Raw genomic sequence first — 20,085 nt, forward strand, 5'->3', positions numbered from 1 at the left:
GACAGCCCATCCCTATAATGTTATAGATACCTTTGGATGGAGAGGGCAGGCTCTTGGACCACTTGGGAACTTCCAGCTGTGGGTGAGGTTCCCCTCTGCTGGGCCCCTAGTGCTTACTCCCTGCATGACCTCCTGTATCCCCCTCAGCTCCCCTCATGGCAGGAGCTCCTTTAACTTTCTTTTCCCCTTTCTCTCCATGCTTTTTATTTCCCAGGCCCTTCACATGGGATCTCTAGCTACATGGGCACCTTTCCTTGGCTCTATACTTCCCTCAATAACTATAATAATTTAATAAGTATCTTTCTCAATCTTCTTTTTAAAGAAACTTTTATTTATTTATTTGCAAGCAGAACGAGATAGAGAGAAGAGAGACAGACAGAGAGAGAGAATGGGCATGCCAGGGCCTCTAGCCACTGCTAGACGCATGTGCCCCTTGTTCATCTGGCTTACATTGTGGGTCCTGGGGAATTGAACCTGGATCCTTTGGCTTCGCAGGCAAATGCCTTAACCATTAAACCGTCTCTCCAGCCCTCAATCTTTTTTATTCCATTCTTTGATTAAAATTAGAAATGAACCTATGGTTTTGGGTTCAAGGACTCTCTGGGACGCCCTAGTGCCCCGTTACAGTTGGCGACCACGAAGGGACAATCTCGAGCAGGGACATTTTGACTGTTATACCCTGGGAGAAAATGGGAAGCACGCTTTCCGGCTGTGAGTGTGACCTGGGATATTTCTACTGCTTTTCTCCACTTGCCAATCATTGTCTCTGGCTTAGCTTCTATGTCCTCAGCCTGCCTGGTCCTGCTCCACCCTGCTGGGACTGCCCTGTTAAAATATACCTGGTGGGGGTTGGAGGGATGGCTTAGCGGTTAAGGCATTTGCCTGCCAAGCCAAAGGATCCCAGTTCGATTCCCCAAGACCCACGTTAGCCAGATGCACAAGGGGGTGCATGCGTCTGGAGTTCGTTTGCAGTGGTGCGCCCATTCTCTATCTCTCTCTTTCTCAAATACATAAAATACATTTAAAAGAATAAAAATAAATAAACAAATAAATAAAATACACCTGGGGTGGCCCCAGGAGGGGGCTCGCCTTAGAGGGACATGCACTCCATTGAGCTCTCTGACCCCCCCCATCCACACTTAAGAAGGCTTCTGGACCCCTAGAATCCCATCCCATTACAAGAGGTCAGCTCCACACAACAGGGGCCCCAGAGATGAGGCCCAAGCCTGGTTGGCGGTGGCCACACCCATCCACCCCGTCACAAAGAGCCTGAGGGAGCAGGGGCACGGGCCAGTGAGGGGAACTCACGTTCCGTCTTCATTGCTCCTGTAGAACACCAAGAAGGGGTCGGACTTCCCGAAGAAGTCTTTCTTGTCCAGCTTGTTGGCGCAAAACTGCATCGTGGCGACATCCTGAGAGGGAGAAGGAACCAAGGCGCGTGAGGCAGGGAACATGGGGAAGATGCTCACCCTCTGCCCAGGACAGAGGGCCTGGCTTCACCCACAGGCCTAGCTGACCAGGCGGACCTGGAACGTCCCCGGGTTCTGATCCCAGCTCTGCCGCTTTCCAGCCGCGTGACCTCGGGTGAGACGTGTCACGTCTCGGAGCCTCCGCTTCACCTCCTCGGGGCTCACGCGTAGTAGTAAGGACTGCAGAAGGTGTGACTGGTAACGCTTCCAGCGGGTCCCTGAGTGTGGCCTGCTGACCCCAAAGCCCCGGCGTGGCCCACGGAGGCCTCACAACCCTCACACACCTGCCTGCAGGCCCCCACAGGCAGCTCCAGCTTCAGGCCTCAGGTGGGGGGGCCCACCTCGCGCTCTAGATGCACGGGACAGGGAGCACGGCCCATTTCACAGCCCGGAGGCCAAGGCCTCAGAGCCCGCAACTGCCGAGTTTATGAAGCAGAGCCATGTCTGAGCCCGTTTCTGCCCACTGCCCGAACCCCCCGAGGACCTCTGAGCCCAACCCCCTCAGCCCTGCCCTTCTCAGAACCATGTCCCTCCTGTGACCGTCCTCCTCTTACCCCCCACCCTCTCAGGCTCCCAGCCCTCAGATCACAGGGCTCGGGTGCCCCACGCCACCTCTGGGCACAGACCCCACGTGGCCTCTCCCACAGGAAAGCTCTCAGGCCTGACGGATGGCTTCAGATGTCTCAGGGCTTGGCTGGCCTGCAGACCCCGGGGTCTGGTCTAGATGTCCTCTTTCCTCTCGGCTAGGGTGTCCTAAGAGGAGTCACCCGTGTGGACCGTGAAGGGAGCGCAGAGACCGGGCGGTGTGCGAGGTGGGAGTGTGGGGGCTGGGGCAGGCCGCCTGCGTGAGCCCCATTCTTCACCGGCGGCGTGACCTAGGGCGGGTCATTGCCCCTCTCTCTTCTCGGGGGTCCTTGTCTTTAAAATAAGGCTAATGGCAACCTCTACCTCACGGACCTATGAGGATCAAATAAATTAATAGGAATACAATGCTGAGAACGGCATGGGACCCACACAGTGCTGTGTGTGTGAGAACTGCCATTATTGTTATTTGAACTCGTCTCCCCTTCTAACCCCACTGTGTGTGGCCTGTCCCTGTCCCCAACCTCCACCGCCTCAAGTGTCCTCCCACAAGGATGTTTGATGACAGTACTCACAGCATTCCCCCCTCCCCCCGTTCCCACTCACTCAGACATTCAACAACTGGTTTTACACATGCTCTGTGACGTTCCTTTATCTAGCTCTCAAGACAACCCTGTCATTGTTTCCGAATGAGGATGCTGGAGAAACAAGGTGCCCCGCCTGAGGTGGATGTTGGAGCCCCGAGGAGCTGGGATTTAAACACCACAGGCCGACTTCGGAGTCAGGCCTCGGTCCACCCCGGTGCCAAAGAGGTGGAGGCAGGAAGATCCCTGGGGCTCAGTGGCTAGTCTAGTTGAGTTGGTGAGCTCCAGGCTTAGTGGGCTCCTGTCTCAAAAAATAGAAAGAAGCTGGGTGTGGTGGCGCACGCCTTTAATCCCAGCACTCGAGAGGCAGAGGTGGGAGGATCGCTGTGAGTTCGAGGCCACCCTGAGACTCCATAGTGAATTCCAGGTCAGCCTGAGCTAGAGTGAGACCCTACCTCAAAAAAAAAAAAAAAAGAATAATAAAGGTAATAATAAGATGAGGGCTGAAGAGATGGTTCAGTGGTTAAAGGTACTTGCTTGCAAAGCTTGATGGGCCAAGTTCAATTCCCCAGTACCCACGTAAAGCCAGATGCACACGAGGTGCATGCATCTGGAGTTCCTTTGCAGTGGCAGGAGGCCCTGGCACACCCATACTCACTCTCTATTGCAAGTAAATAAATAAATAAATATTTTGAAAAGATAAACCACTAGAGCAAGACCGTACCTTGAAAAACCAAAATAGATAACTAAGTAAACAAAAAAAAAAAGGAAAGAAAGAAATAAAGAGCCAGGCATGGTGGCGCCTTTAATCACAGCACTCGGGAGGCAGAGGTAGGAGGATCACCAAGAGTTTGAGCCCATCCTGAGACTACGTAGTGAATTCCAGGTCAGCCTGGGCCAGAGTGAGACCCTACCTCAAAAAAAAAAAAAAAAAAAAAGAGAGAGAGAGAGAGAGAGAGAGAGAGAGGGAGAAAAGAGAGGAAAAGAACTTGACAGCCCCAGCAAGGAGCTCAGAGCCTTGAGCACTTGAACAAGTCACTGTCCTTCCTGCAAGGTGACGCACTAGACAGGATGACCACCCAGTCATTTAAGCTGGGCGGCTTAGGATTCAGTGTTGAGGCCACAGGGAGACATTTCAGAGCAAGCCCATGGCTGGGGACACTGAGCAGACAATACTGTGCAAGGAAGGTTGGCATTCAGGATAGCCTGGAAATCCAGGGTCCCTGTAAGCCTTCCGGGGACATGGTGTGGTGGTTGTGACAGCGAGCTCTCACACAGCTGGAGGCTGGTCTCCTGGATGACAGCCTCAGTTTCACCTAGTTAAATACAAGGAGTCACACAGAACATCGCCACACCGGCTCATCCTGAGCCACGCCTACACCGCGCAGAGCTCCATGGACGTGGAGTCCAGGAGCAAAAGCTCTTGTTGTTGCCTTTAGAACACTGGAGGGCCTGGCAAGACCAGGTAGGAGTAGAAACTTTAGGTTAAAAGTAAATGTGGCGCTGGAGAGACAGCTCAGTGGTTAAGGCGCTTGCCTGCGAAGCCTAAGGACCCATGTTCAACTCTCCAGATCCCATGTAAGCCAGACACACAGAGGTGAAGCAAGTGCAAGGTCACACATGCCCACTAGGTGGCGCAAGCGTTTGGAGCGTGATTTCAGTGGTTGAGGCCCTGGTGCACCAATTCTCTCTGTGTGTAAAAAAATAAAAATAAAAAAAGTAAATGCAGGACTCCAGAGATGGCTCAGTGGTTGAAGGTGCTTGCTTGCAAAACATGACAGGCTGAGTTTGATTTCCCAGTGCCCATGTAACGTCAGATGCAAAAAGTGGTGTATGCATCTGGGGTTTATTTACAGTGAGAAGAGGTCCTGGCAAACTCATTTTCTCTTCCCCCACTGTCTGCTTGCAAATAAATAATAAAAATATAAAAAATTTTTAAAGACATAAGGACTGGAGGGATGGCTCAGTTGTAAGGTGCTTGCCTGCAAAGCCTAATGACCTGGGTTTGATTCCCCGGTGCCCATGTAAAACACCTAAGCCAGATGCGGAAAGTGGCGCACACACCTGGAGTTTGTTTGCAGTGATTGGAGGCGCTGGCATGTCCATTCTCTCTTTCTCTGTCTGCATACAAATAGAAGTATATATAAAATAAATGCAAGCTGGGTGTACAATGCTTGCCTAATTGTGCACCAAGATCCTGGATTGGTCCCCAGCACTAAAACAACAAAAATTGGGACTACCGTTTTTGCTGAGTGCCACCTACTCCTGGGTCAAGGCATATGAAATTGCTAATAATCAGCCACTGCTTGTCCATGAAAATGGCAATGTAACAGGGCTGCCGCTATTTTTTATAACTACACTTCATTGTCAATAATTCCACGCAGCATGTATTATTTTTCCCGTTTCAAAGACGAGGAAACTGGGGCACCGAGAAACCTCACAGCTAGGAAAGGACTGGAGCCAGCGACCCCAAATCATCAAAATGGCTTTAATTATGCTCTGTAACCTCTGCTGGAGGAGCCAGGGAAGTGTGAGATCCATTTAGGAGGGCGTCCGTGCAAACAAGTTAAATTTAAAAAGAAGGAGAAAAAGGCTGGCTCTGAAATCAGTGAGCTGGCAGACTCCAACAGGCAGCGCCCCATAGCAGGTCAGTGAGGCCTGGGGCTGCGGGCTCAGCCTGACCCATCCAACATGCCCTGGGACGGGTGCCCAAAGCTCGTGCAGAAGCCTTGGGGAACAAGACAGACCTTCAGACCCTCCCTCACGGGGCCTGGGGGGAAGAAGCCCTTGTTAGGAATGCACCCGTGTGAGGTGTGTACAAGGCCTGGAGACACTGGGCAAGACTCTCCTCAGTCTCTTGGGAGGCCTGCAGCCTCTGCTGAGGTGATTTGAACAAGCCCTTGCCTGTGTCCCCCATCAGTTTGGTTAGTGAATGGACAGAACTCTTGACATAGCGTGAACCGGAGATGAGGCAGGAGAATGGCGCCGATGGGGGTGGGTAGTGGGTGACGGTACGCCCCTTCAGGGCCTGCGCTGGGGGCTCAGCCCCCTGAGATGAGGCTCTGTTCCTAGCCCGAGTGAGCAAGCGTCTCGGGAATCAGCCTGGGGGAAGATAAAATCGTTCCCACAATATATAATTTCCTGCAATTTCTGCCTTTCACCCTATCTTTAAAAAAAAAAAACACAAAACATATTAAGTTCTTCTGAGACAGCAGGATGGCTTCAATTTGCATCTCCTCGCATGCTAATTGTGCCACTGAGATTTCTGCAAACAGCCTTTCTCTCCGGCTTGGTCAGGCTTCCTCCAGCAACTCAGCCCTCTGCACCCCGGAAGAGGGAAGAGGGCCGTGTAGGTCAGTGGCCAGACCAGAGGTTCAGCAGGTAGGCTGATGGCCAGGGTCAAAAAAGGGGAGAACAGGGCTGGAGAAATGGCTTAGTGGTTAAGCACTTGCCTGTGAAGCCTAAGGACCCCAGGTTGAGGCTCTCGATTCCCCAGAACCCATGTTAGCCAGATGCACAAGGGGGCGCACGCGTCTGGAGTTAATTTCCAGTGGCTGGAGGCCCTGGAGCGCCCATTCTCTCTCTCTCTTCCCCCCCCCCCCCGTTTCTCTGTCTGTCGCTCTCAAATAAATAAACAAAAAAACTTAAAAAAAAAAAGGGGAGAACAGAAGGCTGTACCGGTGTGGGTTGATCCCCCAGGGTCAGAGCAAACAGGAAGTGATGCAAAATTTAAGGGGCACCCCAAATCTCAATAATCAAAATAAGAATTTCAATGCAATATTAAAAACAACAACAAAAAATCAATGCAAACATCCATGATAAACAGAATGCTGTAATGTTTTCCTTTTTTTTTTTCTTTTTTGAGTAGGTTCTCACTCTATCCCAGGCTGACCTGGAATTCACTATGTAGTCTCAGGGTAGCCTCGAAATCACAGCGATCCTGATCCTCCCACCTCTGCCTCCCGAGTGCTGGGATTAAAGGCATGCACCACCATGCCTGACCAGAATGCTGTAATTTTAAATGAAAATATATAGATATACTTGTTTTTTTTTTTGGTTTTTTTTTTTTGGCTTTTCGAGGTAGGGTCTCACTCTGGTTCAGGCTGACCTGGAATTCACTATGGAGTCTTAGGGTGAATTCTCAGTAATCCTCCTACCTCTGCCTCCCGAGTGCTGGGATTAAAGGCGTGCATCACCACACCCAGCTTAAATGAAGATGTTTTTAGAAATCAAGCATCTGAGTCACAGAGAGGTCAGGTAGCTTGCCCAGGGTCACACAATTGGTCAGCAACAGCATCTGGTCTCTATCCAGAGGCCAGGTCCTCATTCACCTGCGTTACCACTCTGCGGGGGTGCGCTGGCGGTGCCCAGCGAGGACAGGGGCCGCAGGAGACCGTCAGCGTCCCCCTCCCTTGCTCGGCGGCTCGCTCCCTTGAGACGGAATCTCACGCGCTGATTCCTGAAATTTTCCTGCACCCTGGCCATTCTGCGGCCTCTGCTCCCTGAAGGACATGTGAACGACCACATCCAGCTACTTACATGGGCTCTGGGATTGAACTCAGCTGCCTCAGGTCCCCTGATGCTTGCACAGGAAGACCACTCTTTGTTTCCAAGGTCGGGGCTTGCTCTAGCCCAGGCTGACCTGGAAGTCACTAGGTAGTCTCAGGGTGGCCTCGAACTCACAGTGATCCTCCCACCTCTGCTTCCTGATAGCCTTTCCAACATGTTCTAGAATTATCACATTGTTCTTTTTTTAAAAAAATATTTTCCCAGAAAGCCAAGCACCACATATTCTCTCTCATACGTGGATCCTAGCTACAGATGATTGGGCTTCTGCAGGGGAATGAAAATACTTAGTAGCAGAGGCCAGTAAGTTAAAAAGGAGACATGAAGGGAAGAGAAAGGAAGGGAGGAGGATACTTAATAGGTTGATATTGTATATATGTAATACAATGATTGAGATGGGGAGGTAATATGATGGAGAATGGAATTTCAAAGGCGAAAGTGGGGGGGGGGAGGGAGGGAATTTCCATGGGATATTTTTTTATAATCATGGAAAATGCTAATAAAAATCTAAAAAATATTTTCATTTCATTTATTTATTTGACAGAGAAAGAGGGGGAGAGAAAGAGAGAGAATGGGAGCCCCAGGGCCTCTAGCCACAGCAAATGAACTCTAGATGCGTGTGCCCCCTTGTGCATCTGGCTAACGTGGGTCCTGGGGAATAGAACCTGGGTCCTTTGGTTTTGCAGGCAAACGCCTTAACCCCTAAGCCATCCCTCCAGCCCTACCTTGTTCTTTTTGATCAGGAAAAAAAGAAAGGAAGGAAGGAAGGAAGGAAGGAAGGAAGGAAGGAAGGAAGGAAGGAAGGAAGGAATAAGAAAGGTGTGGTCATTTGATAGATGGCTCCCAGTATATTCAGTGTTTTATTAGTTTGTAGTTTGCATCTGCAGCCACCTGGCTGGAGGTGGTGTAGGGGGATCTTAAGGCGTGGTGGTGGGTTTGAGATTCTAATCTAAAGATATGCAAAGTGTGCCTAGCTGGATTTCCTGAAGTGTGCTGTGCTGTGTAGCTTTTGGCTTGTGCCTCTCTCTCTTTCTCTCTCTCTCTCTGCTTAAACCTGTGAAGGCAGGCCACCTTCTTATGCCATTCTAGAACTTCCCCTGGATCTGTAAGCTTCAATAAATTCCTTCTTCCATAACTGTGCCTGGTCTGGAAGTTCCTCTCAGTGAACCTGAAGCTGTCTGCTATAGAAGGAAAAGGAAAGAAGGAAAGAAGACAATGGAATAAGAGAGGAAAAGGGGAAAAAGAAATAATAATGATAAAGAAAGGACTCCAAAATTCTGTGTTCTAGAAAAAGGCAATAGCCTGTAGCTGGGGAGGAAGGGAGAGAGAGACAGATAGACAGACAGACACTAAGCCAGAAGGGACCTCAGGGAGCAGAGCCCAGAGCTCAGGATTTGCACAAGCAGGAGACCTCGGAGGTGAAGGAGGATCCTGGGCTGGCATTCACTCACACCCAGGCGGTGGGCACAGAAGTTGGTGGTGCCTCTGCTTAGGTACTGACCGTAACAAGGTCAAGCTGGTTTACCTTTGTGTGGTAATGGACTGACTCCCCAAACAATCCAGTCAGTGTGCATCTGTTTGGTCATCGGGAGGCTATCTCCCCACCCCTCATCATTTTCCCTCACTGAGCCCGTCCCGGGTGCTGAGCGGCAGCAGTTCACGCCGCACACTGAGGCTCAGAAGAGAAACAGAGCGATTGGAAGAGGAGGATGAGCCGGGCGTGGTGGCGCACGCCTTTAATCCCAGCACTCAGGAGGCAGAGGAGGAGCACTGCCGTGAGTTCAAGGCCAGCCTGAGACTACAGAGTGAATTCCGGGTGTGTGTTTGTGCGTGCAGGCCAGAGGTCGACCACGGGTGTCTTCCTTGGTCACTTAACACCTGATTTTTTTTTTTTTCTAACTAAGTTTTCCAGACATACTCTCTCACTGAACCCACAGCTCACCTCTTCAGCTAGAATGGCCAGCCAGCAAGCCCCTGGGATCCTCCTGTCTCTATTTCCCTGGCACTGGGATTCAAGGCCTATGCCACCTTGTGCAGCACTTTTACATGGGTACTAGGGATAAAATTCAGGCCCTCATGCCAGAGCAACAAGTTGGCACATATATCTGGAGTTCATCTGCACTGGCTCCCTGGCGCACCCAGGTTCTCTTCCTTCCCCCTCCCCCTCCCTCTTCTGCTTACAAATAAATAAATAAATAAATAAATAAATAAATAAATATAATACATATATATATATGTGTGTGTTTTAATGTTATAAACTATTTGTTATAAGAAGAGACAAGCCAGGTGTGGTGGTGCACACCCTTTTAATTTAATTTAGTTAATTTATTTTTTTTGAGGCAGGGTCTCACTCTAGACCAAGCTGATCTGGAATTCACTATGTAGTCTCAGGGTAGCCTCAAACTCACAGCAATAATCCTAGCACTTGGGAGGCACAGGCAGGAGGATCGCTGTGAGTTTGAGGCTGCCCTGAGACTACATAGTGAAATCTAGGTCAGCCTGGTCTAGAGTGAGACCCCACCTCGAAAAATCTTTTTTTAAAAAAGGCAGTGGTTCTGACAGGATGGAGAACCACTACCCTTCAGGGATGGCTGACTGCTATTCCTCACACTAAATTGCAAACTCCTGGTTAGGAGGCAAAGCAAAGGGAAAGGGCAGAAACTTCGTTTAAAAAAAGCAAACATATATGTTGGGCTGGAGAGATGGCCTAACCATTAAGGCGTTTGCCTGTAAAGCAAAGGACCCAGGTTCAACTCCCCAGGACCCACATAAGCCAGATGCACAAGGTGGCACATGCATCTGGAGTTCATCTGCAGTGGCTAGAGACCATGGTGCACCCATTCTCTCTCTCTCTACCTGCCTCTTTCTACCTTTCTCTCAAATAAATAAGTAAAAATAAATCATATATAAAAGAACTATATTCTGGCGTGTGTATGTGCGTGCCCATGCGCATGCGCGCATGCTCACGTACATGAGTTCGGGGGTCCATGTTCCAAGACATGCTTGCGGAGGTCAGAGGCTAAGTTCAGGTGCTGACTGCCACCTTGCACTCGTTGGAGACAGGACCTCTCGTTGTTCACTGCTGCATGTGTTAGGTTAGCTGGCCCGTGAGCTGCTGGGAAATTCTGTTGTCCCTGCCTCCCTCCTCTTTGTTGGTACACTGGGATGACAGACATTTGCTACCTGCATGGCTTCTGGAGATGTGCCCTGAGACACTCACTCAATGCTTTATCCACTGGGCCATCTCCTGGGCCCCTGAAAATGTGCGTCTGACATGAAATGAACAAAGCCCTGAGCAGGCTGGTGACGCCCAAGGGTCGAAGGGACTCCAGGGTGGTTGCGCCCTGTAGCCTTGGCTGGACCTGTGGGAACACACATTCACCCGTCCAACACCAGGACCCTGGATGGCGGCGTTTAAATCTGATGGTGGTGTTTAAAATTCTAGAGGCATGAGCGGGCTTCTTCCGTCACCTGCAGAGGGAAGCTGCTGACACCTCGGCATTGGCCCTGATCCTCTGTTGTCCCGGCTGCCCGGCTGCCCGCGAGAGCACCAGGCTGGAGGCAGGGAGGCCTGTAGACTGGTGCCCAAGCTTCTTTCCAGGCAGGCTCCCCGCCCACCCGCTTCCTTTGATCCTCCCACTGAGCTCCTCCGAGCTGCAAAAGACTCCGCAGAGCCACCTCACATGTAATTATTTTAATTCATCCAGATGCGGGAGTTAGTCTCTTTGCCTTGTAAGGATTCTAGGGAAAGACAGAACTCAGCCAAAGATGTGCCAGATGGAAGAAGGCTGATAGGCTTGCAGGGAGGGGGTGGGGGGAAGGTACAAAGCACGGGCCAGCTTCCAGCAAGGAAACCACTGCACCCCTGGATGAAGGAGAGGAGGAGGAGGAAGGGCTCCTCCCCCCGCCCCTGCCCCCCCCCCCACATACTAGAGTGGCAAAGGACACTGTTTACTGCCAACACCAGCCCGGCCTAGAACTTTAGACTTCCCAAAACACTCTTACCACCTATCTAAGGATAAGCAAGGTTTGCCCTCAGGCTGCGAGCTTGGGGCAGTGGAATCTGGGTGGCAAGCAGTTCGCATCCCTCCTCCCCCTCAGCACCTGCCAGGCCTTCACCACCACCGTCATCCTCGGCCAACCAGCCCATCAGTCCCAAGAGTGCTGGGGGGGGGAGAGAGGGATGTTGAGGCTCTGGTCTCCCACGTGACCCTTGGGCCCCAGCCCATGCGGGCGAGGGAGCATCTGCAATAGCTTAAGCATGCAGACTGGATGAACACTAACTTCAAAGCAAGCCCCGGGCTGGTGCCCACACTGGGTGAGCCCGACTTCCGCTCTCCGTCCCTCCTGACACACAGGGAGAGGCTGTGGGTCTCTTCAGTCCTGTCTCCACCACCAGTTCTGTTTGCTCTCCAGCTGGAAGGCCCTGAAGACAGTTGTGACTTCTTGGCCTAGTGATTAAAGATTATGGACAACTGGGCTGCCTGAGTCCAAATCTCCTCTATGCAGTGACTGTATGGCCTTGGGCACAGCACGACATCTCCAAGCTTCAGTTCCTTCATGTGAGCTAAGGACCGTGATTATCAGATCGAGAATCCATTAGTCTCTCTCTCTCTCTCCATATATATATATGTATACATATATATGTGTGTGTGTGTATTGTTATCCATAACACATCAGATAAATAAGTCAATACAAGAATCACCACTCAATTCACGTCAAATAACACTACTGGGCTGGAGAGACGGCTTATCGGTTAAGACACTTGCCTGCAAAGTCTAAGGACCCAGGTTCCATTCCCCAGAACCCACGTAAGCCAGATGCACATAGTGGCACATGCGTCTGGAGTTTGTTTGCAGTGTGTAGATGCCCTAGTGTGCCCATTCCCCCCCCCCTCTTTCTCATAAATAAATAAATTAATTAATAACAAGTTAAAAAATAACACTACTAAACCAGTCGTGGTGGCTCATGCCTTTTATCCCAGCACTCAAGAGGCTGAGGCATGAGGATCTTGGTGAGTATAAACAAGGCAGCCAGAGCAGAGTGAGTTTCAGATCAGCCTAAGGTAAAGTGAGATCCTACCTCAAACAACAACAAAAAACCAGCCAGTACTGTATTAAGCAGGCATTGCCGTTTTGCTGCCTTGTCCTCCTGGTGGTGGGGCTAGGACCCAGGACTTTGTGCACACTGAGCGAGCTCTCTTCTACTGAACCGCACCCAACCCTTCAGACCCAGGCACCTAAGAGATCTACAGGGCCACTCTTCTCACCAGAACAAAAAAGAAAAAACAGCAACAACAGAAATTCATGTAGCATCTCGCTCTAGCCCAGGCTGATGTAGAACTCACTCTGAAGCCCCAGGCTGGCCTCAAACCCAGCAATCTTCCTGCCTCTGCCTCCCAAATGCTAGGATTAAAGGCATGGGTCACCACGCCTGGCCAAAAAAAGTTTTGTTTTGAAAAATATTTGTGTTGTAATGTGTTTCACTATTGCTATTCTTTTTTCTCTTTCTTTCTTTCTTTTCTTTTTTTTTTTTAAGTTTTTCGAGGTAGGGTCTCGCTCTGGCTCAGGCTGTGCTGGAATTCACTACGGAGTCTCAGTGTGGCCTCCAACTCAAGGCGCCACCACACCCAGCTTCACTATTGCTATTCTTTTTTTTTTTTTTTTAATTTTATTTATTTATTTGAGAGCGGCAGACACAGAGAGAAAGACAGATAGAGGAGGAGAGAGAGAATGGGCGCGCCAGGGCTTCCAGCCTCTGCAAACGAACTCCAGACGCGTGCACCCCCTTGTGCATCTGGCTAACGTGGGACCTGGGGAACCGAGCCTCGAACCAGGATCCTTAGGCTTCACAGGCAAGCGCTTAACCACTACGCCATCTCTCCAGCCCATTGCTATTGCTATTCTTAAAGGAATTAATACACAATCTTCACATTGCTCTGTCACAGTTTCTAACATGGCAGTGTTGGTAGACAGCTAATACGAGTTTCCTGGGCCTGGAGAGGGCACAAGGTCTTGTTTCTCCTTCCATGCCTTCAGTCCCAGGAGAGTTCCCACGCGCCCTCTCACCTGTCCTGCCTCACGAGAGGTTCCTCCCTGACGTTGGGGACGCTCAGCCTGGGTGGTATTGGGGATGCGCCCAAATCGCAGAATCTGCCTGAAATAGCCTGACTCTACTATTCATGGGGAGTCGACAGGTCTCTGATACAAAAGGGAATCACGTCGAAGCCAGTTCCCCATGCATAAAATGAGAGTCACATTTGAGTCCTTAGGGATATCATCAGTGTCCATCATTGTGACATCTCACCCCCATCACCAGCCATCAGACCCCCGAGCCCTTCCTCAGTTTTCAGCCATACCTCAGCTGTCCCCGTCCCCTGCTACAGAAGAGCCAAACCAAGGGCTGCCTGGGATGGCAGGCTTGGCTTCCCAGCTCCCACACGCAGACACTCACATCCAAGCACGCTCACACACACACTCACGCATACGTGTAAACACACACAAGCTCCTTCTCTCACTCCCTCCACACAGCAGAGAGTGTCACACTACCACAGAGATAAGAGTGGGAGAAAAAAAAAAGACAACCAAATGTCAAGCGTCGAGGACCGAAAAGGCCATTATGTTGCCAGCATTGGTGCCAAGGCAGTCTGGGCTGAGGACCATGTGATGACGGGGCATGGAAGGAGCCTTGCTTTGAGGTGCCAACAGTGAGCCGGTCTTGTTCAGCCATCAGGAGGGAATCCTCCAGCTCCGTTTCCACAGACCTCCATGCCAGCCTGGTCACCAGGAGCCCTGTCTACCCTGGGGGCGGGGTCCCTCTGTCACTCACCCTGCAGTTGCTGAGTTCTTCTGCCGACAGGATAATGGATCCACACTTCTTCCCCGCGACGCCACTGAGAGGAAAGAGACCAAAAAGAAAAATGGCAAGCCACACGGGGACAGACAGGCCTGACGCCTTCAGGTCGGTCACCTCCGTGCCCTCCCCTGCTATCAAGGGACCTGCCCCGAATCCCTGAGAGAGAAGGCAGTCTCGATAAATGCCTGGGCAGTGTGACCTAGACTGCGTGAGGAGGACAAACCCCAGGCCCTGTGTGGCCTGTCCCTTGTTCCCAGGGCCCACCTGGGGAGGTTAGCGTCTACGGTGATAGTCAGTCCTAGAGCTGCCACAGATCCACACTCACCCGGAGGCTTCCGGACCAGTGGTTCTCAAACCTTCCATCCAAAGACCACTTCTGCGGGCAAAAGACCTCGTGGGCTAACTAGCCACTCCTGTACCCAGCTGACCCCAAGTTTGCAGAGCCTTCCAGCTCTGAGCCCGTCTGATTCATTGCTAGAGGAAGAGCAGCTGGGGGTGGGAGCTGGGGGGAAAGGCGTGAGGGGCTTCTTCTGCCTGTCCTTAGCCCGGGCTCTCGCCTTTGAATTCCTCAGCTGGGGACTTCGGGGGAGTAAGAGATCCCAGACAAGGGAACCAAGCAAGACAAGGAGGGGCCTCCCACAGCAGAAGGGAAGCTCCCAGGGGGTTCTCCTCAGGGCAACCCCACCACCTTCCCTTCTCACCACAGGGAAACTATGCCCCCCCCAACACAAACCAGCCAACGTCACTCTGAAGTTTGGGGTCCTAGGGTAGCTGGGAGGAGGGTCACTGACAGGGAGAGGCGACACGTCAGGCAGCGGGTCAGCCGCGTTTTGTGCTGGTAGCTGCACCTCTGTCCTGACGGCGACGCTAGAACCCTAACATGCAATGCGCCCCGCAGTGCCTAGTGCGGAGCCTCCCCACCCTCCGCCCATGGTGCCCTCTGCTCTACGTCCTCCGGCGTGGCAGGGGCACCCGTGGGTGCGCCGTCTGAAGAGCCACGTGGAGAACCGCCGCCGAGGGAGCCCCTCTAAGCACCAGCCTTGGGGGGAGCAGCCTTCCGCCGAGCCGGGATGGGGGTGGTCTCCAAACTGGGAGAGGGAGCTGAGGCCACACCTGGCCCCAGGCAGGTGGCGGGTGGCCGTCTCACGCCTGTCCTCTAGCCTGGGGCAGCCAGCGGAGGGCCTCACAGCCCGTCCTACCCACTGGCCTGGCAAAGACCGGGCAGAGTCCTCCGCACCAGCCCCCTCCACCCAGGGCTCTCCATCTGTTCCCTGCTTCAGAGCCCTTCTATTTCTGAGCTTTCTTCCCGCCTCTCCAGCCCCAACCTGCTCCCACCGGCCTGGCCTTCCTCCTTCTTCCTCCCTCTCCTTCTTTCTTTCTTTCTTTCTTTCTTTCTTTCTTTCTTTCTTTCTTCCTTCCTTCCTTCCTTTCTTTCTCTTCTCTGGACTTTCTCTCTCTCTCTCTCCTGCCTCTGCTCCCTCTCTGACCACTGGTATCCACCCCCCCCCCCCCCACGTAAGCTAGGAGCCTTGCCCACCCTGGGCCGTGAGCAGCCTGTGGCTCGTGGAGACCGTTTCCCCACGCACACGGGGCTGGGGTGCCCTTACCCGGGCCCCAGTGCCCTTGGCTCCACAGATCCGGGCACTCCTCCAAAATGAAGCGTGAGAAAGAAACCAGGGTGGGGAAGGTATGTTGTGTGTGGGGGGGTTGCATGTGGCCAGCTAAAAGCACAAGGTTCAGGGTGGAGGCCAGCCCTCCACGGCTGGTGAACGGGTGTGGAGGGGATTGAACTGAATCTGCCCTGTGGCAAGAAGGGAGCCAACATCCAGCAAACAAGGCCATGGAGAGGGTGCGAAGAGGGGTGCTGGGGGAGGACAAGGCAGCCAGAGGAAGCCCTACCCTGTTCCCTAGCGCCCCAATCAGTCACTAGGCTCAGGAATCTTGAGCTCTGGCCTGGATGGGGCTGGGGGCCAGCTGCAGGTTGGTGCCTGGTCCCCTGTGGAGGGACCCAGGACCCCTCAGCTCTTTGACGAGAGAGGAATTCACAGTGGCAGGACGGGGAACCCGGCCCAGAGGTGGGCGCCCTTTGCGGAGCCAGCCACATGTGGCAGGACACAAGGGCCCTGGCTGTCTGGTGACTTACCCATTGGACACAGCTGGCATGGGCTTGCCCGTCCGGGAGTTCAGGCTGAACGCTCCTATCCTGAGGAGAGAAAGGAAGAGAGCGGCGGCCATGAGCCCAGGATCCCCAGCCACGCAAGGTGTTTCTGCCATCTGGGTGCCTGGAGACAGGTTTCTGTCCCGGAGGTCATTAGCACGAGACTGAAAGCCACAGAGCACGGAGGGGGTCTTCCCAGACCTCAGGTGAAGCCTCGGGGCAAGTTATGCTGTCGCTGAGGTTCCCAACACGGTGCCCCAGACCAGGGGCCCCAGGGAAGATACTATAAACGTATGTTCTCATGGGGTCTGGAGAGATGGCTTAGAGGTTTAAGGCGCTTGCCTGCAAACCCTGACAACCTGAACTCAATTTCCCAGTACCCACGTAAAGCCAGATGCACAAAGTGGCACACGCGTCTGTAATCTGTTTGCAGTGACTAGACACCCTGGAGCACTCATTCTCTCCATGTGTGTCTGTCTCCTGTCTTGTTTCTCCATGCTTGTATATAAATTAATATTTTTTTTTTTCGCTTTTAGCCCAGGCTGACGTGGAACTCATGTAGTTTCAGGGTGGCCTCAAACTCATGTTGATCCTCCTACCTCTGCCTCCCAAGTGCTGTAAATAAATAAATAAATATTTTTAATAAGAACATATGTTATTAGGCCCACCATAATGGACTGGGCCAGAAATCTCAAGGGCAGAACCCAGCCTCTGTCTCAGGGGGTCCTGACATCTGCTACAGGTAGAGAATGGCCACTCCACCTCACAGGGGCTCAGTGTCCAGGCTGTGAATTGGGGAGGCAGCTGACAGGTCATGGTTCAACTGTGCTCCCCATGACCCCACTCCATTTATATGCTGAAGTCCCAAGTCTAGGCGCCTCAGCACCTTAGGATGTGACTGTGTTTAGAGACAGGGCCTTTAAAGAGGTAAAGAAATGGGGTCTTATGAGTGGGGTCTAATTCAGTATGACTGTCCTTATGAGCCATGAGAAACACACACACACACACACACACACACACACACACACACACACACGGGACAACTGTGTGAAGACACAGGGAAGAGAAACCAACAGCCATCCACAAGTCAAGGAGAGCAGTCTCACAAGAAAGTGGGCGCACGCCTTGATCCCAGCACTTGCGAAACAGAGGTAAGAGGAATGCTGTGAGTTTGAAGCTAACCTGAGACTACATAGTGAGTTCCAGGTCAGCCTGGGCTAGAGTGAGACCCTGCCTTGAAAAACCAAAAGAAAGAAAGGAAGAAAGAGAGAGAGAGAGAGAGAGAGAGAAAGAGAGAAGAAAGGAAGGAAAGAAGAGCAAGCAGCCCTGTTGGCATCAAAGTCTCTGGCTTCTGGCCTCCAGAACTGAAGAATAATTCTCTTGTTTAAGCCACTTAGTATGCATATGGTGTTTGCTGTAACAGCCGCAGGACAGTCAAACAGCTGTCCAGGCCTGGTGGTACATACCCGGTTTGCCAGCCCTCTGCAGAGTGAGGCAGGACAATCTTGAGTTTGGGGCCAGCCTGGACTAACTCTGGCTAGCCAGACCCAGTCTCAAACTCCACTCGCACCCACAAACAAAACAGAACAAAATAAACCAATACTGTCTGTTGTGCCTTAGTTTCCATGAGGGGTTGGGTCTAGGACCCCTCTCCCGGGACAACAAAGTCCTTGAATGCTCAGGTTCCTTAAGGGGTCTGCATAGAACCCACACATCCTCCCATATATAACTTTATTTTACTGTAGTACTTAGTTTTGAGACTGAGTCTCACATCGCCAAGGCTGGTCTTGAACCCTGATCCTGCTGTCTCCACCTCCTAAGTACTGGGGCCACAGGCGGGAGCTACCACCCCTGGTGCCTTCCAGACGCTCGGTTACTTATAATGCCCAGTACAGCCTAGGTGCTGTGTGGACAGTTGGCATGCTGTGTGGTTCAGGGGACCATGACAAGAAGGAAATGTGTACATATCTCATGCAGATACAACTTTTTCCCCCTCTGAGTATTCCCCATCTGCAGTTGGCTGAAGCCACGGACGTGGAGCCCATGATCCCGAGGGCCTGACCCTAGCTTCTGTCCTGGAACAGATGCCCAGTGAATAGGAGCCGGTGATGGCGTTTAGTCATGAAGGCAGCTAAACTTAGACACACTGAACCTTTGGGTGGTAAAGGGTCCGCCTCCTCCCCAGCACTCCTGGCACCACCGCGGTTTGTGGTTTAGATCTTGCATGTCCGTGGAGGCTTAGCACGCAGGCCATCTCCTGCAGGAAGGGTCCCTCCATCCCTGCGCCCCCAAAGGTGCGCTGGAGACAGCAAACAGGAAACAGGCCCGGGTGACTAGTGGGCTTCGGACCCAAGCAGGTGGGGGGGTGGGAAGGGCAGATGCAGTCCTGGGCATCTCCCAGAGGCCATGCCATCTTGTTCTGGTAGAACTGTGGTGCGGTGGGATGGGGGGGGGGGGCTGCAGGAGACATCAAAAGTCAGGAATGTGTTCCATCTGGCACATTGTTAACATGAATAGCAAGTGGATGGATGGTTCTGGGCTCTTGATCATCTTCTCAGGAGATCTTTCCAATGTAGAGAAAAATAAAATAAAATTACAATGAAAAATGGTCAGCCAGGTGTGGTGGCGCACGCTTTTAATGCCAGCACTTGGGAGGCAGAGGTAGAAGGATCACCATGAGTTTGAGGCCACCCTGAGACCACATAGTGAATTCCAGGTCAGCCTGGGCTAGAGCGAGACCCTACCTTGAAAAACAAAAAACAACACTCACCATACTGCCCAGTAAACACTTCTCTTAATGTTCATACTTAATGGTACTCTCATTTTTGGTTAGAGAACCTTCTCTTTTCATTTGGCAGTGACCTTGGGATGACTCAGAAGGCACCATGGTGCTGGAAAGAAGTGACAGAGGAGTGCTCAGCACTGAAATATCTCTATTGAACCTTTCATTGCTCAGGGTCTAATGCAGAAGAGGTGGCGGAAAGAATGTAAGAGCCAAAGGAAGGGTAGGACTCCTTACAACATGCTCCTCCAGACAGACATAAAATGGCCTGGATATCCATGACCTCACAGGGCCTGACGCTACCTACACAAGACCATAAGAGGAGGAAAAGATGAAGACATCAAAATAAAGGAGAGACCGATCGAGAGGGGGAGGGGGTATGATGGAGAGTGGAGTTTCAAAGGGGAAAGTGGGGGGAGGAAGGAAGGATGCTACCATGGGACATTGTTTACAATCACGGAAGTTGTCAATAAAACAACAGCAACAACAACAACAAAAAGTCAAGGTAGGACTGGGAAGATGGCTCCGTGGGTGAAGTGCTGGCCGCTCAGGTGTGGGGACTGGAGCTCGGCCCCTGGCACCCGAGTGCCTGTCAGGTGGGCGTGGCGGTGGCAGTAATTCTGTGGCTCAGGAGGTGGAGAGGAGATCTCCAGGGCGAACGAGCTAGCTGGACCCGCCCAGTCAGCGAGCTCCGGGTTTAACGGAGAGACCCTTCCTCAATGAATAACAGTCAGATTCACTGAGAAAAATACTTAGTATCGACCTTTGACCTCTGTCCACTCTCAAACACGTGCACATGCATCCACACACACGTACGTTCACATACATCACACAAGCACTCACAACACACATGCCAAAAAAATGGTCGAAAGCTGGATGTGGTGGTTCACACCTATAATCTCAGCACTCAGGAGACTGAGGCAGGTGGGTTGTCATATGTTTAAGGCCAGCATAGTCCACTTAAGATCAGGACAGCCTGGGCTCTAGAGTGAGACTCTGTTGCAAACAAACAAATAAATAAAATGGTCATGGTGTACCCAGGTTTACTGAGGTCTTTGCTATAGCCAAGTTTTTTTTTTAATATATTTT

General features: G+C 51.9%; 1 protein-coding gene across 2 annotated transcripts in view; it reads right to left on the bottom strand.

Moving 5' to 3' along the window:
- Positions 1 to 20,085, bottom strand: part of Cpne5 (copine 5) — a 100,538-nt gene that overhangs the window by 37,646 nt on the left and 42,807 nt on the right. The window contains exons 7-10 of one of the 2 annotated variants that reach the window (XM_045157657.1): positions 16,200 to 16,259; positions 14,382 to 14,432; positions 14,030 to 14,093; positions 1,309 to 1,412 (exon numbers count right to left, since the gene is read on the bottom strand). In XM_045157657.1, the coding sequence (XP_045013592.1) occupies positions 1,309 to 1,412; positions 14,030 to 14,093; positions 14,382 to 14,432; positions 16,200 to 16,259 (279 nt within the window). The remainder of the gene's footprint in view (positions 1 to 1,308; positions 1,413 to 14,029; positions 14,094 to 14,381; positions 14,433 to 16,199; positions 16,260 to 20,085) is intronic. The other variant, XM_004649540.2, reaches the window with a different exon arrangement.

The sequence above is a fragment of the Jaculus jaculus genome, chromosome 8 (genome assembly GCF_020740685.1).
Source record: "Jaculus jaculus isolate mJacJac1 chromosome 8, mJacJac1.mat.Y.cur, whole genome shotgun sequence".
NCBI classification, from domain to species: Eukaryota; Metazoa; Chordata; class Mammalia; order Rodentia; family Dipodidae; genus Jaculus; species Jaculus jaculus.